This window comes from Salmo salar, chromosome 01 (genome assembly GCF_965601325.2).
Source record: "Salmo salar chromosome 01, fSalSal1, whole genome shotgun sequence".
NCBI classification, from domain to species: Eukaryota; Metazoa; Chordata; class Actinopteri; order Salmoniformes; family Salmonidae; genus Salmo; species Salmo salar.
Window position 1 is genome coordinate 7,615,001 of NC_138291.1, and position 26,909 is coordinate 7,641,909.

General features: G+C 41.7%; 1 protein-coding gene across 1 annotated transcript in view; it reads right to left on the bottom strand.

Annotated features, from left to right (window-relative positions):
• xdh (xanthine dehydrogenase) overlaps nt 1-25,511 on the bottom strand; it is a 63,261-nt gene extending 37,750 nt beyond the window's left edge. Inside the window, exons 1-10 of the mRNA XM_082961196.1 lie at nt 25,210-25,511; nt 23,236-23,293; nt 18,895-18,991; nt 18,482-18,590; nt 17,130-17,256; nt 16,833-16,894; nt 16,556-16,648; nt 13,681-13,773; nt 6,177-6,321; nt 4,450-4,542 (exon numbers count right to left, since the gene is read on the bottom strand). Coding sequence (XP_082817322.1) covers nt 4,450-4,542; nt 6,177-6,321; nt 13,681-13,773; nt 16,556-16,648; nt 16,833-16,894; nt 17,130-17,256; nt 18,482-18,590; nt 18,895-18,991; nt 23,236-23,293; nt 25,210-25,308 — 976 coding nt within the window. The 5' untranslated portion in view covers nt 25,309-25,511. The remainder of the gene's footprint in view (nt 1-4,449; nt 4,543-6,176; nt 6,322-13,680; nt 13,774-16,555; nt 16,649-16,832; nt 16,895-17,129; nt 17,257-18,481; nt 18,591-18,894; nt 18,992-23,235; nt 23,294-25,209) is intronic.
• Between the last annotated feature and the right edge of the window lie 1,398 nt (nt 25,512-26,909).

The window sequence follows — 26,909 nt, forward strand, 5'->3', positions numbered from 1 at the left end:
TGAGAGTGCATTCTGACGAAGAACACCAAACGTAATCAAACTTTTCTAATAGTAAATCGGAGTTTGGTGAGGGCTAAACTTAGTGGGTGTCTAAATAGCTAGCCGTGATGGCTGGGCTATCTACTCAGAATATTGCAAAATGTGCTTTCACCGAAAAGCTATTTTAAAATCGGTCACCTCGATTGCACAAAGGAGTTCTGTATCTATAATTCTTAAATCAATTGTTATGTTTTTTGTGAACGTTTATCGTGAGTAATTTAGTAAATTCACCGGAAGTGTTCGGTGGGAATGCTAGTTCTGAACGTCACATGCTAATGTAAAAAGCTGGTTTTTGATATAAATATGAACTTGATTGAACAAAACATGCATGTATTGTATAACATAATGTCCTAGGCGTGTCATCTGATGAAGATCATCAAAGGTTAGTGCTGCATTTAGCTGTGGTTTTGTTTTTTGTGACATTATATGCTAGCTTGAAAAATGGGTGTCTGATTATTTCTGGCTGGGTACTCTGCTGACATAATCTAATGTTTTGCATTCGTTGTAAAGCCTTTTTGAAATCGGACAGTGTGGTTAGATAAAGGAGCGTCTTGTCTTTAAAATGCTGTAAAATAGTCATATGTTTGAAAAATTGAAGTTTTTGTATTTTTGAGGAATTTGTAATTCGCGCCACGCCTATCATTGGATACTGGAGCAGGTGTACCGCTAGCAGAACGTCTAGATGTAAGAGGTTAGTCAAGAATGGTCCACCACCAGCCAACTTGACACAACTGTGGGAAGCATTGGATTCAACATGGGCCAGCATCCCTGTGGAACGCCTTTTGACACCTTGTAGAGTTCATGCGCCGACAAATTGACGCTGTCCTAAAAGCAAAAAGGGGGGTGCAAACTCAAAATTAGGAAGGTGTTCCTAATGTTTTGTCCACTCAGTGTAAATCTCAGTGGCGTTGACTACTAGGCATAGTGTGTGTAATGCTATATACTCACTGTTTGTTGTGCTGAGAGTCACCTGTTCACGCAGGGCACTTGCATGAGGCACAAGTTATTAGGGTCTGTGAATTTGTGTCTACCTGCTGCTGTTTGGTTGTGGTTGTTTGATTATGTCATGACGTTGGCCTCTTTGGGTTTTCTATGCACCATCCCCCTCCTTCTGTCTCCAACCCCAGGCTAAGTGAGTGCGGTCATAAATTCCGAAGGAGAATGTCCTGCCTCATGGCCACAGTATGGAGAGAGAGGGGTTTCATAGAGAGACAAAGGAATTCTTCCACCTTACAGGACAGGGGAACCGAATGACATTTATGTTCTTGAGAAGGTATAAAAGATCGGTGAAGAATCCAGCTACGAACTGGTCCGTTTGGTACAATTTTATGACACTCATGAGAGACAATACGGCCATATTACCATAATAATGTTTATATAATAGCCTCAGCTATGGGACTTACATCTAAATGGTTGTATCAACTGAATGAATAAGGATAAAGCTATTTGGAATATGTTGAGATGCTATGTACTGATGTTAATGTGAGAAAATTGTATTTCTGTTCAAAGTCTTAACTAAGTCATCGGCACGCCCCCAGGGACACAGACAGGACCTGGTGTCATGTGACAGACTTTTCTACGTTCAGTATATAAACCCCCACCCAGGGTTTCTTTCTTTAGACCAGCTTACCTCGATAACGAGAGGGCCAAGGTTTGACCATGCATTCCTCTACTGAACTTTAACCATACCACGTGGTTAAACTATCGATACAGAATAATAACAAGTCTTTGATATTAATTACTAGTCTGCAGCTAGGAATTCGGTATCATTGAACGCGAAGACCGACAAAACATCCATTCTATAACGACATGAATGAATGTCACTTTGAAATATCCATTCTAACCGAGAGAGAGAGAGAGAGAGAACGCAGGACAAAACTCTCCAACAGAACCAAACTCTCCAACAAAGATCACGACGACACACTGAGCGTAAATATATATATTGATTGCAATTGGATCCGAATGAGTGAGCGTTCATGTTCAAAGGATTAGCATATCAATTGTTATAATTATCAACTTTTGTTTAACCTGTTAGGGCTAGGGGGCAGCATTTGCACGTCTGGATAAAAAAAATGTACCCGATTTAATCTGGTTACTAATCCTACCCAGTAACTAGAATATGCATATACTTATTATATATGGATGGAAAACACTCTAAAGTTTCTAAAACTGTTTGAATGGTGTCTGTGAGTATAACAGAACTCATTTGGCAGGCAAAACCCTGAGACATTTTCTGACAGGAAGTGGATACCTGATGTGTTGTATTACCTTTAAACCTATCCCATTGAAAAACACAGGGGCTGAGGAATATTTTGGCACTTCCTATTGCTTCCACTAGATGTCACCAGCCTTTACAAAGTGTTTTGAGTCTTCTGGAGGGAGATCTGACCGAACAAGAGCCATGGAACGATGATGTCCCATTAGACACCTGGCGCGCGAGTTCATGTTGGGTACCCTCGTTCCAATACGTTATAAAAGAGTATGCATTCGTCCACCTTGAATATTATTCATGTTCTGGTTAAAAAAGGCCCTAATGATTTATGCTATACAACGTTTGACATGTTTGAACGAACGTAAATATATTTTTTCCCCTCGTTCATGACGAGAAGTCCGGCTGGCTTAGATCATGTGCTAACAAGACGAAGATTTTTGGACATAAATGATGAGCTTTTTTGAACAAAACTACATTCGTTATGGACCTGTGATACCTGGAAGTGACATCTGATGAAGAGAATCAAAGGTAATGGATTATTTACATAGTATTTTCGATTTTAGATCTCCCCAACATGACGTCTAGTCTGTATCGCAACGCGTATTTTTCTGGGCGCAGTGCTCAGATTATTGCAAAGTGTGATTTCCCAGTAAGGTTATTTTTAAATCTGGCAAGTTGATTGCGTTCAAGAGATGTAAATCTATAATTCTTTAAATGACAATATAATATTTTACCAATGTTTTCTAATTTTAATTATTTAATTTGTGACGCTGACTTGACTGCCGGTTATTGGAGGGAAACGATTTCCTCAACATCAATGCCATAGTAAAACGCTGTTTTTGGATATAAATATGAACTTGATAGAACTAAAAATGCATGCATTGTCTAACATAATGTCCTAGGAGTGTCATCTGATGGAGATTGTAAAAGGTTAGTGCATCATTTTAGCTGGTTTTATGGTTTTGGTGACCCTGTCTTTGAATTGACAAAACATTACACACAACTCTTGTAAATGTACTGTCCTAACATACTCTAAATTTATGCTTTCGCCGTAAAACCTTTTTGAAATCGTAAAACGTGGTTAGATTAAGGAGATGTTTATCTTTCAAAGGGTGTAAAATAGTTGTATGTTTGAAAAATTTGAATTTTGACATTTATTTGGATTCAAATTTGCCGCTCTTGAAATGCACCTGCTGTTGATGGAGTGCACCACGGGTGGCACGCTAGCGTCCCACCTAGCCCATAGAGGTTAACAAGCCGCCATGCCGGTTTAGCCCACTAGGGCACATTCCTCTACCATTTCTTTGTAACGATACCTACTGTTTTGTATGCTTTCTGTGAATTACTAAGTTTAGTAAATAAATTATTTTAAGACAATTGAAGTATGGATGACTTAGTGAAGGCTGGGTTCGTGCAGATAACAACAATTTACGACGTTTGGAATTTACATTTACATTTTAGTCATTTAGCAGACGCTCTTATCCAGAGCGACTTACAGTAGTGAATGCATACATTTCATTTCATGCATTTAAAAAAAAAAATGAATTAATAAAAAAAAATTGTACTGGCCCCCCCGTGGGAATCGAACCCACATCCCTGGCGTTGCACACACCATGCTGGCGTTGCAAACACCATGCTCTACCAACTGAGCCACAGGGAATGAGACTGACGCGAGGTAAAAATAAGTCATTAAATCAGAAGACTCATAGATCAGATATTATGATATCTGGGAGTTATATAAGGAAAATTATAACTTTGTAATCTGAATATTTTCCTTTGTGCCCCAACCTTCTAGTTAATTACAGTTACACGATTAATCAGTTTAATCGCGTAATAATAATTACAGAGAGTTATTTGATAAACATGTCTTCATTTTAATGATGCCGAAAGACACGACAATGGTTATCTTTGTGGTGGTGTCGTACCGATAAACACCGTAGAACAAATCCACTTTATGAATGTGTGTGTGTGTGTGTGTGTGTGTGTGTGTGTGTGTGTGTGTGTGTGTGTGTGTGTGTGAATGAGAGGCTCAATAGAAAGTGTATATCCGCCACGCCACGTCACTGACACACACACACAACATACTGTATGCACACACACAACATACTGTATGCACACATTAGCCATGAACACAAAAAACATACATGTTGAAATTGCCTATCCCTGCCATTCACAGCCAAACCCTTCTCCCCTCTTACCCTCGTCAGTGTGCTGTATGGCGTTGAGCTCGGGGATGTACGCCGGGGCCAGAATAACAGGATACAACAGGTTCTTAAACTTCATCTCAATACCTGGGACACAAACAGCAGCAGGGACAACAGATCAATCAAACATGATCACTTAACCTGTTGGGTCTAGGGGGCAGCATTTGCACGTCTGGATAAAAAAAATGTACCCGATTTAATCTGGTTACTAATCCTACCCAGTAACTACAATATGCATATACTTATTATATATGGATAGAAAACACTCTAAAGTTTCCAAAACTGTTTGAATGGTGTCTGTGAGTATAACAGAACTCATTTGGCAGGCAAAACCCTGAGACATTTTCTGACAGGAAGTGGATACCTGATGTGTTGTATTGACTTTAAACCTATCCCATTGAAAAACACAGGGGTTTAGGAATATTTTGGCACTTCCTATTGCTTCCACTAGATGTCACCAGCCTTTACAAAGTGTTTTGAGTCTTCTGGAGGGAGATCTGACCGAACAAGAGCCATGGAACGTTGATGTCCCATTAGACACCTGGCGCGCTAGTTCATGTTGGGTACCCTCGTTCCAATACGTTATAAAAGAGTATGCATTCGTCCACCTTGAATATTATTCATGTTCTGGTTAAAAAAGGCCCTAATGATTTATGCTATACAACGTTTGACATGTTTGAACGAACGGAAATATATTTTTTCCCCTCGTTCATGACGAGAAGTCCGGCTGGCTTACATCATGTGCTAACGAGACGGAGATTTTTGGACATAAATGATGAGCTTTTTTGAACAAAACTACATTCGTTATGGACCTGTGATACCTGGAAGTGACATCTGATGAAGAGAATCAAAGGTAATGGATTATTTACATAGTATTTTTGATTTTAGATCTCCCCAACATGACGTCTAGTCTGTATCGCAACGCGTATTTTTCTGGGCGCAGTGCTCAGATTATTGCAAAGTGTGATTTCCCAGTAAGGTTATTTTTAAATCTGGCAAGTTGATTGCGTTCAAAAGATGTAAATCTATAATTCTTTAAATGACAATATAATATTTTACCAATGTTTTCTAATTTTAATTATTTAATTTGTGACGCTGACTTGACTGCCGGTTATTGGAGGGAAACGATTTCCTCAACATCAATGCCATAGTAAAACGCTGTTTTTTGATATAAATATGAACTTGATAGAACTAAAAATGCATGCATTGTCTAACATAATGTCCTAGGAGTGTCATCTGATGGAGATTGTAAAAGGTTAGTGCATCATTTTAGCTGGTTTTATGGTTTTGGTGACCCTGTCTTTGACTTGACAAAACATTACACACAACTCTTGTAAATGTACTGTCCTAACATACTCTAAATTTATGCTTTCGCCGTAAAACCTTTTTGAAATCGTAAAACGTGGTTAGATTAAGGAGATGTTTATCTTTCAAATGGTGTAACATAGTTGTATTTTTGAAAAATTTGAATTTTGACATTTATTTGGATTCAAATTTGCCGCTCTTGAAATGCACCTGCTGTTGATGGAGTGCACCACGGGTGGCACGCTAGCGTCCCACCTAGCCCCAAGAGGTTAACTACAAACGTTCAGAACAGTAAGGCTGCATTTACACTGGCAGCCCAATTCTATTTTCTTTTCTCCCAATTATTGGTCTGATACCAATTAGTCTAAATACCAATTAGTAGAAAAATAACTATTTTGACTAGTTAGTTGTCTCACCGACTTCCGTGTTACCAACCACCATCTTGGCGTTGGGGTACTGAGTCTTAAGCTCTAGAAGTTGATCCAGAGAAGCTGGCTGGAGCCACAGAACCCTCTCTCCTCTGAACCTCAGCTGTTGAGAGGACTGGCCTTTACACAGGGACTGGAGAGAAAGAAAGAGAGAGAGAGTGAGAGAAAGAGAGAGAGAGAGAGAGAGAAGAGAGAGAGGTCATGAGCAGATGAGCTCCTGAATTTTTTTGCATGGTTTTACAAAAAGATAGATTTAGAGTGAATGCAGGTGAGATAAACTTGGATTTTTTTACAAGGACATATATAGGATACTGTTCTCCGCAACATAACCTTCACAAATCAAATCTCCAAACCTACAACCTGATTTTGGACAAAATTACCTGGAAGGATTCCCACTACCAAGGTTTTTATTCCCAAGGACTATACAGCAATTGCCCTGGCAAACCAACGACCAGCAAAATAAGCACATCAGAAACCTGAAAATATCATCAAACCTGGAACTGAGTGAGTAATGTTTAGTCTGAAGCTACTTTTAAAAGCCCCAAAGAATATTACAATAATCTTTTTAAATTTGTAAGTACTGAATGCTAAATTAAGGCTACCAATCGTGATAGAGCAGAACAGATCCGGTTGCAACTTCAATTAGCACTGAGGTATAAAGTGAGAGGTGTCAAAGCACTTGAGCCCAACAATGACAGGAGATTCACCGCCTCCCCTACCCAAATGCAGAGGCCTTTGAGGCCACCTGCTCCATCGCTTCCCTCTGTGCAGAGGTCATGACAATACAGTACCCCTTGGATGTAAAACATTTGAAGGCACGGAAAGAGTACAAAAAGAAGCTCCTCATGTACAATCCAGAGATACTTTTTGCTGACTGCTTCAAAAATGGGAATGTACCATAAGCAACTTAACCTTGAACACTGACCACCCCCTGACATGGCACAGTGCTATATTAATGTGGGGAAACTTGGGATACTAAACAACGAGGACTCTGAGTCAGCCAATGTCAACCTGTACAAGTTTGGAACAGTAGTGGTACAGGGCAACTCCAAAAAGTTTCAGCTGTACTCTACAGAATCAAAGATGGTGCGCAGCAGGAGAAGCTCTCTCTTTATAAGACTCCCCCACCCAGACCTCTTTCTTAAACAACCCCAGAGACGAGTAACCCCAAGCGGAAAGCCAATTCCCCAGCAAAGATCACTACTCCCAATTTTGTTTAATTTATTTGCACCAAAGAAAATAAGTGATAAACAACAATATAAAATAAAATAAACAGTGCACAGGTGTGGTTGGAAGCCCAAGGGCTTATATAAAAACCACACCACAAAAAAAAACGGTATACAATACATAAGTACAAAAATAAAAAAGGTTTGTTAAAACAGATAACAAAACCCAATAATCATAAATGTACAAATGAACCAATCAGCAATCACAACATTTTTCTTTAAAATATGATGTCACGCCTGCTCCTGCTCCCCCCCTCCATTGCCGGTCTACTAACCCCTGGTCCTGGCAACCCACATTGTGCACACCTGGCAACCATCATTGCCCACAATAACTCCTTATCGTTAAGCACACATGGACTCCAACACCACCCTGATTACTCTCCCTTCATATAGCCCTTAGTAGCCTCAGTCATCAGGAAGTATTGGTTTTGGTTGCGTTCAGTAGGCTTCTCATATTTTGTAATTTCTTCATGTTTATTATTATTAAACTCACCTTCTGCTCCTGCTTCCTGACTCCCTGTGTATATGTTACATAATACTGCCTCAGAAATTATGGAAGCAGCAGAAGATTATACCATCTTCCAGACGATTGAGGAACAGGGTCATCTACTCCACCAACACCACGATTAGCTGGCTCTACTGGGTACGACCATGAACGAGGTCCTCACGTTCTCCACCGACCTCGACACCACAAGCGAGGTTCTCCATACCTCTGATGGAGGGCCTCCTACCACGGGTCGTCACAGTGAGCCAGTCCCCCAGCCTACCCAGTGGACCGCCCAGGTTAGTGATGCCCAACTGTCCCTTCCAGAGAAGTATCACGGAAATCCATCGAAAATGCCGTGGCTTCCTACACCAGTGCTCCCTTTCGCCTGTCAGACGAGATCCCCCACCACCGAGAGGTCCAAGGTTGCCATGGTAATTTCCCTGTTTACCGGACCGGCATTGGAGTGGGCTACGGCCGTCTGGGACATAGGAGAGGAGGAGCTGGGTTCCTCTGAGAGGTTCATGGCTCAGTCCAGGGCGGTCTTCGACCATCCTCCAGAGGGCAGAGAGGGAGGCAAGCAACAATTCCAACTCCAGAAGGGTGCCCAGACCTCTGAGGAGTATGCCCACACCTTTCGGACTGTGGCAGCCTCCAGTGGATGGAATGAGCCGGCTCTCCGTGGTCTATTCTGCATTGGACTGCATGAGGAGGTCCAGACGGAGTTGGCATGTCGGGATAACAACATGTCCTTGGACGCGCTCATCTCGATGGCCATCCATTTAGATAACCTTCTTCGGAAGTGCTGGTGTCCACCTCACCACTGTCCTGAGACAGAGCCTGAACCCATGGAGGTAGGGGCCACACACCTCTTTGCGGCAGACCGGTGTCGTCGGAGACAGCTGTCACTCTGTTCCTATTGTGGCCAGGAGGGGAACCAGCTTCCTTGATGTCCAGTGCTTCTGAACAATGGGTCCACTAGAGAAGAGGGGCAGCCACGTGATCTTCTGTCTCCCAGGGTAGGTCGTGACTATTCCATTTTCATTGTTTTCTGCCAAAACCCTTTCTGGTTCCCATTTCACTGTCTGGCTGGCTTTCAAGTGTTGTCTCTACAGCTCTAGTGGACTCCGGTGCGGCGGGGAACTTTATCGACCAGGCCTACGCTTCCTCCCTGAACTTAACTTCATACCCGCTCTCCTCTCCTTTTCCAGTCCAAGCCCTGGATATAAGACCATTGTGATCAGGCACAATTGCACACGTCACAGCACCACTCACCCTCACCGTTGGACCCAAGCACCAGGAAAGCCTTCCCTTCCTCATCATCCCTGCACCCGTACACAAAGTCATTCTCAGCCTCCCGTGGCTCCAACTCCATAACCTCACCATCTCCTGGTCAAAGATGAGAATCATCATGTCAGAGGATCTGCTTTCCCGCGCCCTGTGGTTCTACATCGGTGGATGGTCCTGTGAATGTCATCCAGCCCATCAGTCAGTCCTACCGTATAGTTGACCTCGTGTTTTGTGACGTAGATGTGGACATCCCCAAGGCTCTGGAGAGGGAACCCACTACTGCCACCTGCCCTCCAGAGCACATCTACAACCCCACAGGGGTGAGAGATCGGCTGTTGACCTAGCAAACACATCCCTTGCCGCTGGACACCCAGTTATCATCCGCACCATGGCGCAGAACATTGCCTAGTATGTCAACTCATGTTCGTTATGTACATAGTCATTTTCAATTTTGGCCTAAAAAGACATACCCAAATTTAACCTGTTGGGTCTAGGGGGCAGCATTTGCACGTCTGGATAAAAAAAATGTACCCGATTTAATCTGGTTACTAATCCTACCCAGTAACTAGAATATGCATATACTTATTATATATGGATAGAAAACACTCTAAAGTTTCCAAAACTGTTTGAATGGTGTCTGTGAGTATAACAGAACTCATTTGGCAGGCAAAACCCTGAGACATTTTCTGACAGGAAGTGGATACCTGATGTGTTGTATTGACTTTAAACCTATCCCATTGAAAAACACAGGGGTTTAGGAATATTTTGGCACTTCCTATTGCTTCCACTAGATGTCACCAGCCTTTACAAAGTGTTTTGAGTCTTCTGGAGGGAGATCTGACCGAACAAGAGCCATGGAACGATGATGGCCCATTAGACACCTTGCGCGCGAGTTCATCTTGGGTACCCTCGTTCCAATACGTTATAAAAGAGTATGCATTCGTCCACCTTGAATATTATTCATGTTCTGGTTAAAAAAGGCCCTAATGATTTATGCTATACAACGTTTGACATGTTTGAACGAACGGAAATATATTTTTTCCCCTCGTTCATGACGAGAAGTCCGGCTGGCTTACATCATGTGCTAACGAGACGGAGATTTTTGGACATAAATGATGAGCTTTTTTGAACAAAACTACATTCGTTATGGACCTGTGATACCTGGAAGTGACATCTGATGAAGAGAATCAAAGGTAATGGATTATTTACATAGTATTTTCGATTTTAGATCTCCCCAACATGACGTCTAGTCTGTATCGCAACGCGTATTTTTCTGGGCGCAGTGCTCAGATTATTGCAAAGTGTGATTTCCCAGTAAGGTTATTTTTAAATCTGGCAAGTTGATTGCGTTCAAGAGATGTAAATCTATAATTCTTTAAATGACAATATAATATTTTACCAATGTTTTCTAATTTTAATTATTTAATTTCTGACGCTGACTTGACTGCCGGTTATTGGAGGGAAACGATTTCCTCAACATCAATGCCATAGTAAAACGCTGTTTTTGGATATAAATATGAACTTGATAGAACTAAAAATGCATGCATTGTCTAACATAATGTCCTAGGAGTGTCATCTGATGGAGATTGTAAAAGGTTAGTGCATCATTTTAGCTGGTTTTATGGTTTTGGTGACCCTGTCTTTGACTTGACAAAACATTACACACAACTCTTGTAAATGTACTGTCCTAACATACTCTAAATTTATGCTTTCGCCGTAAAACCTTTTTGAAATCGTAAAACTTGGTTAGATTAAGGAGATGTTTATCTTTCAAATGGTGTAACATAGTTGTATTTTTGAAAAATTTGAATTTTGACATTTATTTGGATTCAAATTTGCCGCTCTTGAAATGCACCTGCTGTTGATGGAGTGCACCACGGGTGGCACGCTAGCGTCCCACCTAGCCCCAAGAGGTTAACTGGCTGTAGCTCAGGCCCTGAAGCAAGGATATGCATATTCGTGGTACCTTTTGAAAGGAAACACTTTGAAGTTTGTGGAAATGTGAAAGGAATGTAGGTGAATATAAGACAATAGATCTGGTAAAAGGTAATACAAAGAAAAAAACAGTTTTTTTTAACCATCTTTGAAATGCAAGAGAAAGGCCATAGTGTTGTATTCCAGCCCAGGTGCAATTTAGATTTTGGCCACTAGATGGCAGCAGTGTGTGTGCAACGTTTTAGACTGATCCAATGAACCATTGCATTTCTGTTCTAAATTTTGTAACAAGACTGCCCAAATGTGCCTAATTTGTTTATTAATAACTTTTTATGTTCAAAATTTTGCACTCTCCTCAAACAATAGCATTGCATTATTTCACTGTAATAGCTACTGTAAATTGGATAGTGCAGTTAGATTAATAAGAATTTAAGATTTCTGCCCTTATCAGATATGTCTATGTCCTGGGAAATGTTCTTCTTACTTACAACCTCATGCTAATCATATTAGCCTATGTTAGTTCAACTGTCCTGTGGAAGGGACACCAATCCCAAAGAAGTTAATTAACAACGTCTACACTGTATTTCTGATCAATTTCATGTTATTTTAATGAACAATTTTTGATTTGCTTTTGTTTAAAAAACATGGACATTTCTAAGTGACCCCAAACTTTGAACGTTAGTGTATGTACACAAACAAGTGTGCAGTTACAATTGGCAAGAAATACACAGATTTCTTTCCTCAGTGCCGTGGGGTGAGACAGGGATGCAGCTTGAGCCCCACACTCTTCAACATATATATCAATGAATAGGCGAGGGCATTAGAACAGTCTGCAGCACCCGGCCTCACTCTACTGGATTCTGAAATAAAACGCCTACTGTTTGCAAATGATCTGATGCTTCTGTCCCCAAACAAGAAGGGTATAAGGCAGTACCTAGATCTTCTGGACAGATTCCGTCAGACCTGGGCCCTGACTGTGAATCTCAGTAAGACAAAAATAATAGTGTTCCAAAAAAGGTAAAGTAGAAAAGACTAGAAACTGTTGTCCCAAAAAGAATTACACCTACCTAAATATCAACACCACAGGTAACTTCCTCAAGGCTATGAATAATCTAAGAGATAAAGCAAGAAGGGCCTTCGATGCCATCAAAAAGGAACATGAAACTCAACATCTCAATTAGGATCTGGCTAAAAATACTTAAATCCATTATCAAACCCATTGCCCTTTACGGTTGTGAGGTCTGGGGTCCGCTCACCATACAAGAATTCACAAAATGGGGAAAAACACCCAATTGCAACTCAGCATGCAGAATTCAGCAAAAATACACTTTGCGTACAATGCAAAACCCCAAACAATACAGAGCAGAATGAGGACTATACACACTAGTTGTCAACATACAGAAAAGAGATGTTAAATTCTACATCCACCTAAAAGGAAGCGATGCCCACATATTCCACCACAAAGCCCTGACCTACAGAGAGATGAACGTAGAGAAAAGTCCCCTCAGCCTGCTGGTTCTGGGGCTCTGGTCACAAACACAAACAGACCGCACACAGCCCCAGGAGGGAAACACATTTACACTCAACAAAATTATGAGAAAACAAAAAGAACTATTTATTTGACACACTGGAAATAATCAACCAAAAAACAGAGCAAATTGGAATGCTATTTGGCCCTAAACAGAAAGTACACGTGCCAGAATACCTGACCACTTTGACTGACCCCAAATTAAGAAAAGCCTTGACTATGTACAGACTCAGTGAGCATAGCCTTGCTATCGAGAAAGGAGTGCCGTAGGCAGACCTGGCTCTCGAGAGATTAAAGGCTATATGCACATGGCCCACAAAATGAGATGGAAACAGAGCTACAATTCCTAACCTTATGCCAAATGTATGACCACATTATAGACACATATTTCCCTCAGATCACGCAGACCCACAAAAACAAATCAAACATTGATAAACTACCATATCTGTTATGTGAAATACTGCAGTGTGCAATCACAGCAGCAAGATGTGTGGCCTGTTGCCATGAATTAAGGGAAACCAGTGGAGCACAAACAACATTGTACAAATAAAACCTATTTTTATATATTTATTTTCCCATTCATACTTAAACTACTTGCACATTGTTACAACACTAATAATATGTGTGTATTATTAACCAGTTATGTGTGTATTATTAACCAGTTATGTGTGTAATATTAACCAGTTATGTGTGTAATATTAACCAGTTATGTGTGTAATATTAACCAGTTGTGTGTAATATAACATTTGAAATGTCTATATTCTTTCATGTTTACCTTGTTTATCTATTCCACTTGCTTTGGCAATGTAAACATACATTTCCCATGCTAATAAATCCCCTTAAATTGAATTGAGAGACAGAGAAACAGAGGGAGGGGGAGAGCGAGAGAGAGAGAGAGAGAGATACGGAGAAAAAGAGGGAGAGAGTGATGAACAGAGAGACAGTGAAAGAGATTAACAGAGAGAGAGGGGTAAGGGTATGTGTTTGTGTTAAGCCCCCGTGTGTGCTGATGTGTGTTAGTGTATCTACCATCAGCTCCGGTGGGAAGATGATCTCCTGAGTGGGGTCCAGAGGGAGGAAGTCAGCTGGGTTGTAGAGAGGAGCAGGAAACACTGAGGTCCTCTGAGATCAATGAGACACGCCATTGAAACATTATGAACTAGTTATATGTACATTATTAACCAGTTATATGTACATTATTAACTAGTTATATGTACATTATTAACCAGTTATATGTACATTATTAACTAGTTATATGTACATTATTAACCAGTTATATGTACATTATTAACCAGTTATATGTACATTATTAACTAGTTATATGTACATTATTACCTACCCAGTTATTATACATTATTAACCAGTTATATGTACATTATTAACCCGTTATATGTACATTATTAACTAGCTATATGTACATTATTAACTAGTTATATGTACATTATTAACCAGTTATATGTACATTATTAACTAGTTATATGTACATTATTAACCAGTTATATGTACATTATTAACCAGTTATATGTACATGATTAACTAGTTATGTACATTATTAACCAGTTATATGTACATTATTAACCAGTTATATGTACATTATTAACCAGTTATATGTACATTATTAACTAGTTATGTACATTATTAACCAGTTATATGTACATTATTACCTAGTTATATGTACATTATTACCTAGTTATAGGTACATTATTAACCAGTTATATGTACATTATTAACCAGTTATATGTACATTATTACCTAGTTATATGTACATTATTACCTAGTTATAGGTACATTATTAACCAGTTATATCTACATTATTACCTAGTTATAGGTACATTATTAACTAGTTATATGTACATTATTAGCTAGTTATATGCATATTATTATTATTTAACAGTTACATGTATATTATGAACTGTTTAAGAGTTGTATTTATTTTTATTTTTTTCGTTCATTTATGTTTCCTCTTTTATTTATAATTCAAACATTTTATTTGAAGTTAAAATTTGTATTTTTTTATAATATAGCGCTAAAGTCGTGACTGCATGTCACCTGTGTGACAGCACGGGTGGGATTGGAAAATAACTGTGGAACATTTCTCCAGTCATCCAACAGACATTAGAACCTTCATGTACAAGTGTGTGTCTGACTCACGAGGTCTACCCATCATGCCTTGTGGTTGTGATACAGGCACGGATAATCCATTTCTTCTCGGTTCTGTCATAATACTGTTCTTAATGTGTTAGAACACAGTTCTTTGTCACTTAAAACATATCTGAGTTTCTCAACTTTTACATGAATAACTTCAGCTATATGAGTTAAACTTGTTTTGTAAAGGCTTTTATGTAAAAAAAAAAAAGTATATCTCTGAGTTTTAAATGCAGGACTGTGATGGTATAACTCCTTGTTGGGCTTGGCTATCCAGCTGGCTAATGTATTTATTCAAATTTCAACTGGACATAGAACTGGCTTTTTTGTTTCACCTGCCAGTTCCTGGAAGGACAAGGACTGTGTGTGGAGATGGGATGACTGTTCAGGCTCATAGTTGCCTAGAGACGTGTATGTGAAGTGTGGCGTGCTTTGGCGATGCAGCTACCAAGGCATCATCCAGGTGGGTGCTACGCTTTCAGCCATAGAGGACTAGATATGTACCTAGAAGCAGCTTCCTCAGAGACGGTGAGTTGCCCTCGTGAAGACCAACAGACCAACAGCTCCGGTCAAACCAACAGACCAACAGCTCCGGTCAAACCAACAGACCAACAGCTCCGGTCAAGCCGACAGACCAACAGCTCCGGTCAAACCAACAGACCAACAGCTCCGGTCAAGCCGACAGACCAACAGCTCCGGTCAAACCAACAGACCAACAGCTCCGGTCAAACCGACAGACCAACAGCTCCGGTCAAACCAACAGACCAACAGCTCCGGTCAAACCGACAGACCAACAGCTCCGGTCAAGCCGACAGACCAACAGCTCCGGTCAAACCAACAGACCAACAGCTCCGGTCAAACCAACAGACCAACAGCTCCGGTCAAACCAACAGACCAACAGCTCCGGTCAAGCCGACAGACCAACAGCTCCGGTCAAGCCAACAGACCAACAGCTCCGGTCAAACCAACAGACCAACAGCTCCGGTCAAGCCGACAGACCAACAGCTCCGGTCAAACCAACAGACCAACAGCTCCGGTCAAACCAACAGACCAACAGCTCCGGTCAAACCAACAGACCAACAGCTCCGGTCAAGCCGACAGACCAACAGCTCCGGTCAAGCCAACAGACCAACAGCTCCGGTCAAACCAACAGACCAACAGCTCCGGTCAAACCAACAGACCAACATCTCCGGTCAAACCAACAGAGCAACAGAAGATGATGAACGTTACTACTAGTTACTTCCATCAATTTCATTCATTGCTTTGACCTACTGTATATATTTAGTTTACTGTGTTTTGGAATAGTATTTGGTTGATTTAAATTATACTCGCAATTCAGCCTGTTTCTGCCAGTTGTACAATGTTGTTGAAGAACAGTAAAAAAAAAAAAAAATAGAATGTGTCTGTCCCGCTCTCTTTCTTTTTGAATCAAACAGTCGAGTTCACTGCAGTAGTTGACGTTGTCAATGGTCATATTAATAAATAGTAGACTTCCAGATTGTTTGATAAATCCTGTTATATTGATGACTATTGTATTGATAGTTACTCTACGTTTTTAAATCTATATCTTTTTTTGGGGGGGGGGGGGTATTATGACACTTCATTGAGAAAGCATAGAAATCACATGAATCAGTAGAGAAGACGGATGCAGGGATTGACCTCAGGTCTCCAGTGGGGAGATTTGTACATGTGATTTATGCCAGCAATGTTACCAGTCAACCATGGCTCTGCACACTGGCTATTGAATGAGTATACTTACGGTGACATGATCGTCAGTGTACCCTTTAGTCTTGTCACCGTCGGTCATGCAGCAGCCGTTTTCCTTCCCCTTGCCACCACAACACGTCCTCTCCTGTGGCACGCAGATGGACACACACACACACACACACACACACACACACACACACACACACACACACACACACACACCACAGATTGGAGAAGAAATGATGGAAGTGAAAGCAGGAGGAAGACGATGCTTCTTACTCATCCTCGGGATGCTGCATGACGATCAGGGTGTGTTTGTGTGGTCTTACTTTGGTGAATGTCTTGTACCCCTCCAGAATTGGTCTGTAACCAGTACAGCGACACAGGTTCCCTGTGGGGACAACAACAGTACAACATTACCTGGCTCAAACCTGTCGTTGATGTGTGGTTCAAATGGGTCGAAATGTCTAAATATACATTGGTGAGGTTTTTTTTGCCAGGAAGACACTAGTTTGTAGGGCTGCAAAATTCTCATAACTTTTCCAAAAAGTCCTGGATTTACGAGAAATTGTGATTGGTTTTGCAACCTAAATGTTGCAACCCTACTAGTTTGACATCCAATATACCTTGGAAGGCCTCCTCTATGTCGGCCATGCGTGGTGTAGGGTTGTTCCTGAGCAGAGAATACATAGACATGACGATACCTGGGGTACAGAACCCACACTGAGAACCATGAGACTTAGCGATACGCTCCTACACAGAGAGAGAGAGAGAGAGAGAGAGAGAGAGAGAGAGAGAGAGAGAGAGAGAGAGAGAGAGAGAGAGAGAGAGAGAGAGAGAGAGAGAGAGAGAGAGAGAGAGAGAGAGAGAGAGAGAGAGAGAGAGAGAGAAGTTATGGAAGGCTTTGACTATGTACAGACTCAGTGAGCATAGCATTGCTATTGAGAAAGGCTGCCGAAGGAAGACTTGGCTCTCAAAAGAAGACAGGCTATGTGCAACACTGCCCACAAAATTAGGTGGAAACTGAGCTGCACTTCTTAACCTCCTGCCAAATGTATGACCATATTAGAGACACATATTTCCCTCAAGTCACACAGATCCACAAAGAATTAGAAAACAAATCCAATTTTGATAAATTCCCATATCTATTGGGTGAAATACCACAGTGTGTCATCACAGCAGAAAGATGTGTGACCTGTTGCCACAAGAAAAGGGCAACCAGTGAAGAACAAACACCGTTGTAAATACAACCATTATTTACGTTCATTTATTTTCTCTTAAACTATTTGCACATAATATGAGATTTGAAATGTCTTTATTCTTTTGGAACTTATGTGAGTGTAATGTTTAATGTTAATTTGTATTGTCTATTTTACTTGTGTTTATTATCTACTTAATTAACTTGCTTTGGCAATGTTAACATATGTTTCCCATGCCAATAAAGCCCTTACATTGAATTGGATTGATTTGAGAATGACAAAGAAAGGGGAGAGAGAGAGACAGTTAGGCGGGAGGGGAGAGAAGCGAGAGAGAGAGAGAGAGAGAGGGAAGGAGAGAGAGAGGGGAGAGAGAGGAGAGAGAGGAAGAGGAGGGGGGAAGGGGGGAGAGAGAGAGGGGGTGAGAGAGTGAGAGAGAGAGAGAGAGAGAGAGAGAGAGAGAGAGAGAGAGAGAGAGGGAAGGAGAGAGAGGAGGAGAGAGAGGAGAGAGAGGAAGAGAAGGAGGGGGGAAGGGGGAGAGAGAGAGGAAGAGAAGGAGGGGGGAAGGGGGGAGAGAGAGAGGAAGAGAAGGAGGGGGAAGGGGGGAGAGAGAGGAAGAGAATGAGGGGGAAGGGGAGAGAGGGAGGAAGAGAAGGAGGGGGAAGGGGGAGAGAGAGGAAGAGAATGAGGGGGAAGGGTGGAGAGACAGAGGCGGGACAGAGTTTTGGCTGCGGTGTGTATATGTGAGCGTACCTCCACGCGGTCTAAGACACTGTTCTTACCTGCACAGGGTGTAGTTTCCCTGCCACGCTGCCGATCCCTTCCACCGTCGTGACAGCACAGTGATGGAGAGAACACAGAGGGGCCAGACACCCATTCACCGAGTGGTGACTGGAGGGTTAAGTTAAACACACTCTCTCTCTCTCACACACACACACACACGACACTCAAGTACACACACACACACACTAACACACACACACACACACACACACACCACACACACACACACACACACACACACACACACACACACACACACACACACACACACACACACACATGACACTCAAGTACACACACACACACACACACACACACACACACACACACACACACACACACACTCTCTCTCTCGCTCTCACACAAACACACACCACACACAGATTGCTATTGCTATTTGAGTTAAGGATACAGCACTCTTCTGAGGTGGGGCTGATATTTGGAGAGCATCACAGTACAGGCTCCACATCCTCCCTCTGCACAGCCTAGCTTAGTACCTGTCAAACCCACTGGTACACACAGTCAAGGAACAACTGGATGGGGGGGGGGGGGATAGGGGAGAGAGGTAGAGTGTGTGAGGGAGAGAGGGACAAGAGGGGAGAAAGAGATGAAAAGAGATGAAAAGAGAGAGAGAGACAGTCGGAAGGGAAACAGAGATAAAATTGACACATCCCCTCAAATCAATACAGGAAAAATTCAATCTTAGCTTGAATTACCACTGCGACTATTACTGGAGGTTTTAACTTGACCCAGGAATCGTACCGGAAGGAATAACTTGACCCAGGAGTCATACGGGAAGCTTAACTTGACCCAGGAGTCGTACTGGAAGGAATGACTTGAGCCAAGAGTCATACTGGAAGCTTTAACTTGACCCAGGAGTCGTACTGGAAGGAATGACTTGAGCCAAGAGTCATACTGGAAGCTTTAACTTGACCCAGGAGTTGTACTGGAAGGAATGACTTGAGCCAAGAGTCATACTGGAAGCTTAACTTGACACAGGAGTCGTACTGGAAACATTAACTTGACCCAGGAGTTGTACTGGAAATAACGACTTGACACAGGAGTTGTTCCTGTCAGTTGTGTGCTGATTACACCTGCATCAGCCAAGCTGCTCTTTCCTGGACGTGTTTATTTGTTTAATTATATTATTCAACCTTTACTTTATAAGACGGTTGATACGTCCCCCCAGGGGCCAGAACTGTGATGGACCGATATTTAAAACTTTTCAGTATATTAATCTACCTCTCTGCTAAATTTGGTGCATGTTATCACAAAATGTGCATTAGTAATGGAAAAGTCATTTTAGCTCTGTTTATACAGAAAGGACAGTGTCATAACAGTCTATGTTATTCATTAACTTATGAATGTTTAAACCTTTGGAACAACCAATCCTCTGGCTTCTCTCCAAAACCATTCTTTCTCTAGCCGTGCAGACCAGCCCTGCAGACCAGCTAGAAAGGTCATATCTCTCTGTAGACCAGCTAGAAAGGTCATGTCTCTCTGTGGACCAGCTAGAAAGGTCATATCTCACTGTAGACCAGCTAGAAAGGTCAAATCTCTCTGTAGACCAGCTAGAAAGGTCATATCTCTCTGTAGACCAGCTAGAAAGGTCATATCTCTCTGTAGACCAGCTAGAAAGGTCATACCTCTGTAGACCAGCTAGAAAGGTCATATCTCTCTGTAGACCAGCTAGAAAGGTCATATCTCTCTGTAGACCAGCTAGAAAGGTCATATCTCACTGTAGACCAGCTAGAAAGGTCATATCTCTCTGTAGACCAGCTAGAAAGGTCATATCTCTCTGTAGACCAGCTAGAAAGGTCATATCTCACTGTAGACCAGCTAGAAAGGTCAAATCTCTCTGTAGACCAGCTAGAAATGTCATATCTCTCTGTAGACCAGCTAGAAAGGTCATATCTCTCTGTAGACCAGCTAGAAAGGTCATATCTCTCTGTAGACCAGCTAGAAAGGTCATATGTCACTGTAGACCAGCTAGAAAGGTCATATCTCTCTGTAGACCAGCTAGAAAGGTCATATGTCACTGTAGACCAGCTAGAAAGGTCATATCTCTCTGTAGACCAGCTAGAAACATAATATCTCACTATTTTCGTCCTGCTCCGTTGAACGTTGTGAAATATTGTCTATACTGTCTACTGTCTATTCAGAACAAATAGCCAACTGTCCAAAGTTCTGCCTCCATAAAACCCCAGAGAGAGTGAAAGTTCCTACAAGACAAACAACTGAAAGCACAGAACATTCAGAGCAGGCATGGCACAATGGGGCATTTTCCCCCTCAATATTTTAAGTGAACAAATGACATACATGTACTTTTATCAGGTGTGTGTGTGTGAATAGCAGAGGGAAGATTTATATATATATAAAACTATATATATATATATATATACTGCTCAAAAAAATAAAGGGAACACTTAAACAACACATCCTAGATCTGAATGAAAGAAATAATCTTATTAAATACTTTTTTCTTTACATAGTTGAATGTGCTGACAACAAAATCACACAAAAATAATCAATGGAAATCCAATTTACCAACCCATGGAGGTCTGGAATTGGAGTCCCACTCAAAATTAAAGTGGAAAACCACACTACAGGCTGATCCAACTTTGATGTAATGTCCTTAAAACAAGTCAAAATGAGGCTCAGTAGTGTGTGTTGCCTCCACGTGCCTGTATGACCTCCCTACAACGCCTGGGCATGCTCCTGATGAGGTGGCGGATGGTCTCCTGAGGGATCTCCTCACAGACCTGGACTAAAGCATCCGCCAACTCCTGGACAGTCTGTGGTGCAACGTGGCGTTGGTGGATGGAGCGAGACATGATGTCCCAGATGTGCTCAATTGGATTCAGGTCTGGGGAACAAGCGGGCCAGTCCATAGCATCAATGCCTTCCTCTTGCAGGAACTGCTGACACACTCCAGCCACATGAGGTCTAGCATTGTCTTGCATTAGGAGGAACCCAGGGCCAACCGCACCAGCATATGGTCTCACAAGGGGTCTGAGGATCTCATCTCGGTACCTAATGGCACCGAGAGGCTACCTCTGGCGAGCACATGGAGGGCTGCGCGGCCCCCCAAAGAAATGCCACCCCACACCATGACTGACCCACCGCCAAACCGGTCATGCTGGAGGATGTTGCAGGCAGCAGAACGTTCTCCACGGCGTCTCCAGACTCTGTCACGTCTGTCACGTGCTCAGTGTGAACCTGCTTTCATCTGTGAAGAGCACAGGGCGCCAGTGGCGAATTTGCCAATCTTGGTGTTCTCTGGCAAATGCCAAACGTCCTGCACGGTGTTGGGCTGTAAGCACAACCCCCACCTGTGGACGTCGGGCCCTCATACCACCCTCATGGAGTCTGTTTCTGACCGTTTGAGCAGACACATGCACATTTGTGGCCTGCTGGAGGTCATTTTGCAGGGCTCTGGCAGTGCTTCTCCTGCTCCTCCTTGGACAAAGGCGGAGGTAGCGGTCCTGCTGCTGGGTTGTTGCCCTCCTACGGCCTCCTCCACATCTCCTGATGTACTGGCTTGTCTCCTGGTAGCGCCTCCATGCTCTGGACACTACGCTGACAGACACAGCAAACCTTCTTGCCACAGCCCGCATTTGATGTGCCATCCTGGATGAGCTGCACTACCTGAGCCACTTGTGTGGGTTGTAGACTCCGTCTCATGCTACCACTAGAGTGAAAGCACCGCCAGCATTCAAATGTGACCCAAACATCAGCCAGGAAGCATAGGAACTGAGAAGTGGTCTGTGGTCCCCACCTGCAGAACCACTCCTTTATTGGGGGTGTCTTGCTAATTGCCTATAATTTCCACATGTTGTCTATTCCATTTGCACAACAAACAGCATGTGAAATTTATTGTCAATCAGTGTTGCTTCCTAAGTGGACAGTTTGATTTCACAGAAGTGTGATTGACTTGGAGTTACATTGTGTTGTTTAAGTGTTCCCTTTATTTTTTTGAGCAGTGTATATATTATTATTATTTATTTTTTTTCTTCTATTTTTTATTTATTTTTTGCCCGCAAACAGAATATATGGGTCTGTTAATACAGGACTAGTAGAGACCCAGCACTACAGACTATATGTGTCTGTTAGATTAATTAATACAGGACAAGTAAAGGCCTAGTGTACTACTTTACTGAAGGAAAAATGTAATTATATGTTTTTTCTATTTAGATTTTTCAAGGGGTGCTGCAGCACCCTCAACACCTCTACTTCCCGGGACCATGGTATTAATTCAGCACCCTCAACCCCTCTAATTCCTGTGTCTATGGTATTAAATCAACACCCTCAACACCTTTACTTCCTGTGGCTATGGTATTAAATCAGCACCCTCAACACCTTTACTTCCTGTGGCTATGGTATTAAATCAGCACCCTCAACACCCCTACTTCCTGTGGCTATGGTATTAAATCAGCACCCTCAACACCTCTACTTCCTGCGGATATGGTATTAAATCAGCACCCTCAACCCCTCTAATTCCTGTGGCTATGGTATTAAATTAACTCCCTCAACACCCCTACTTCCTGTGGCTATGGTATTAAATCAGCACCCTCAACACCCCTACTTCCTGTGGCTATGGTGTTAAATCAGCACCCTCAACACCTCTACTTCCTGTGGCTATGGTATTAAATCAGCACCCTCAACACCTCTACTTCCTGTGGCTATGGTATTAAATCAGCACCCTCAACACCTCTACTTCCCAGGGCTGTGTGTGAGTGGTATTTCAGGATACACTTTCTCCTGAGGTATGTCAGCAGTGTCATCTCTGGATCAGCATGCTTCTCTGTTATCTGGAGAGATAACATGTATAGTATGTATATCATGATATACATGTACACATATATGAAATATTCAGTACCTGTCAACAGTTTGGACACACCTACTCATTCAATGATTTGTCTTTGGTGTTTACTATTTTCTACATTGTAGAATAATAGTGAAGACATCCAAACTATGAAATAACACATATAGAATCATGTAGCAACCAAAAAAAGTGTTAAAAAAATCAAAATATATTTTCTATTTTACATTCTTCGAAGTAGCCACCCTTTGCCTTGATGACAGCTTTGCTCACTCTTGGCATTCTCTCAACCAGCTTCAATTAACTGGTTTCCCTTGTTAAAAGTTCATTTGTGAAATTTCTTAATGCGTTTTAGCCAATCAGTTGTGTTTTGACAAGGTAGGGGTGGCATATTTTGTAAAAGACCAAATCCATATTATATCAAGAACAGCTCAAATAAGCAAAAGGAAATGACAGTCCATCATTACTTTAAGACATGAAGATCAGTCATTCCGGGAAATTTCAAGAAAATGTCTTCAAGTGCAGTCGTATAAACCATCAAGCGCTATGATGAAACTGGCTCCCATGTGGACCACCACAGGAAAGGAAGACCCAGAGTTACTCTGCTGCAGAGGATAAATTAAGTCGTGTTACCAGACTCAGAAATTGCAGCTCAAATAAATGCTTCACAGAGTTCAAGTAACAGACACATCTCAAAATGAACTGTTCAGAGGAGACTGCGTGAATCAGCCCTTCATGGTCAAATTGCTGCAAAGAAACCATTAATAAAGGACACCAATAATAAGAAGAGACTTGCTTGGGGCAAGAAACACAAGCAATGGACATTAGAACGGTGGAAATCTGTCCCTTGGTCTGATGAGTCCACTTTAGAGATTTTTGGTTCCACCCGACGGTTCTTTGTGAGACGCAGAGTAGGTGAACGGATGATCTCCGCATGTGTAGTTCCCACCGTGAAGCATGGAGGAGGAGGTGTGAAGGTGTGGAGGTGAATGGATGATCTTTGCAAATGTGATTACCACCATGAAGCATGGAGGAGGAAGAGGTGTGACGGTGTGTGGGTGTTTTGATGGTGACACTGTCTGTGATATATTTAGAATTCAAGGCACACTTAACCAGCATGGATACCACAGCATTCTGCAGCGATACGCCATTCCATCTGGTTTGCGCTTAGGCTGGCTGTGTAAGGGCTATTTGACCAAGAAGGAGAGTGATGGAGTGCTGCATCAGATGACCTGGCCTCCACAAATACCCAACCTCAACCCAAATGAGATGGTTTAGGATGAGTTGGACTGCAGAGTGAAGGAAAAGCAGCCAACAAGTGCTCAGCATATGTGGGAACTCCTTCAAGACTGTTTGGAAAAGCATTCCAGTTGAAGCTGGTTGAGAGAATGCCAAGAGTGTGCAAAGCTGTCATCAAGGCAAAGGGTGGCTACTTTGAAGAATCTAAAATGTAAAATATATTTTGATTTGTTTAACATTTTTTGGGGTTACGACTTGATTCCATATGTGTTTTTTTTCATTGTGTTGATATCTTCACTATTATTCTACAATGTAGAAAATAGTCAAAAATAAAGGAAAAACCCTTGAATGAGTAGGTGTGTCCAGACTTTTGTCTGGTACTGTATTTCCCCACATAACCATATACACAGTATGATTAGGTAATTTGTTCTTATGGCGATAAATTTGAGTAAAGTTACTGAGAATGAAGAAGTAAGATAATAAACATTTCCCGTAGTGTTAAACATCTTTAGCCATTATATTTCAAATGCACAATTATCAAATGTATAGATCTTTATTAAGCATAGTCTCAGTAAAGTGTTACCCTACCAGCCCACCTACCATTATAAGTGGCTTACTGACCAACTATTGATCAAGTTGACTTGAAAGAAAAGTTGTGAATCTTACCTTTTTTCCATTTACAAAGAAAACAAGTTCATCTCCGCTCATGTTGTGATCCGTCAGATTATTCCTGTTAGTCTGCTCTCCGTAGGTCAGGTCCGACATGTTTAGGCTAGTGGTTTGCGCGCTCTACTGTTGTCAGTGAAGACTGCTATGTTATCGTGTGACAATGAATATGCTCATTCAGTCACCCTGTATCACCCTCTCTCTCTCCCGCTCTCTCTCCTTTTGTCTTTCTCTCTAGACCTTTTAAAGTTTAACTCCCTACGTCCGCCTGTCCCTGTTCCCTCTATATCTCTGTCTTCATGTAGCTAGACAAGAAGATATAAGCGTCATAAAAGGATAAAGTCTCCAACTTTGGACTGAATATGAGGATGACACACAGCAAAGTCATGTGTCACACGGGATGTGAGGCGGGAGATGACATAAGACAAACACATGATAGCATGTTATTGATTATGGATTAGCCTTATGGCCATGCATGGTGAGTAGTGTACTCATGAGGTGGCTTTCTGTCACTGACCTCCCGTCCTGTTTTTCTTTTGGTGTTTCAGACCAGACACTTCTTAATAAACATTCACTAACACTAAAAAGAGCTAGGCTTGGCATGAGCCGTGTGAGACAGCTGGAAGTATGTAAAACACAGGAGAGAGAAATGCCAATGCTAAGATTAAGACATGATTTATTCTTTAAAATAGATGAATGAATGAATGAATGAGTCATATGTCAAAAGAGAGTGAGAGTCAGAGATGACAATTCATTTTGACAAAACAGACAGTGTGATTGTTTTCTAATTTTATTGAATAGATTTGTAGTTTGTGTCAAGAGTTATGTTTCTTGAATACAAAACATTTATATTTAAATAAGTCTCCAGATATTAATTGTATCAGTTTCTCACAGCAGGAAAATAATCTTGCAGCAACAGGAAATCTGATTTATTGTGCGGATTATAATTAATGGATATTTTGGTATATTTTTAGTTAGGGGAAATCAAATCAGAAATTACCAACTTAAGAATCTGTTTAAACCTTGAATAAACTGCAAGTTTTCATGTCCTGCAACAACAGAGTGATCAAAATAAGATTTAATTTACTTTAGTTCCTTCTCACGCAATGCATTCAAATGTTACTCATAGACAGAGCTCTAGGATCAGCTTTCAGCTTTTCCACAAATCCTATGTCACGCATGTGTGTAGGAACGGACCAAGGCGCGGCGTGCGCATCGTTCCACAGCTTTATTATATTGTGAAACTTAGCCAAACAAACTATAAACAAACCGTGACGACAGCCGTGCACCATGCACTAATTCAAAATAATCTCCCACACACACCGGTGGGGAAAAACAACTACTTAAATATGATCCCCAATTAGAGACAACGATGACAAGCTGCCTCTAATTGGGAATCAAACAAAAACCCCACATAGAAAAAAGGAACTAGAACACAACATAGAAAAAAGAAACTAGATAAACCCCCCCAGTCACGCCCTGACCTACTCTACCATAGAAAATAAGAGCACTCAATGGTCAGGACGTGACATCCTAATTTATTCCAAGACACAGATCTAGGATCAGGGTCCATATCCACAAAGCATCTCAGAGTAGGAGTGCGGATCTAGGATCAGGTTTGCCATTTAAATCTTAATGAATGAGACTATATGGACAGATCCTAGATCAGCACTCAAACTCTGAGATGCTTTGTAAATATA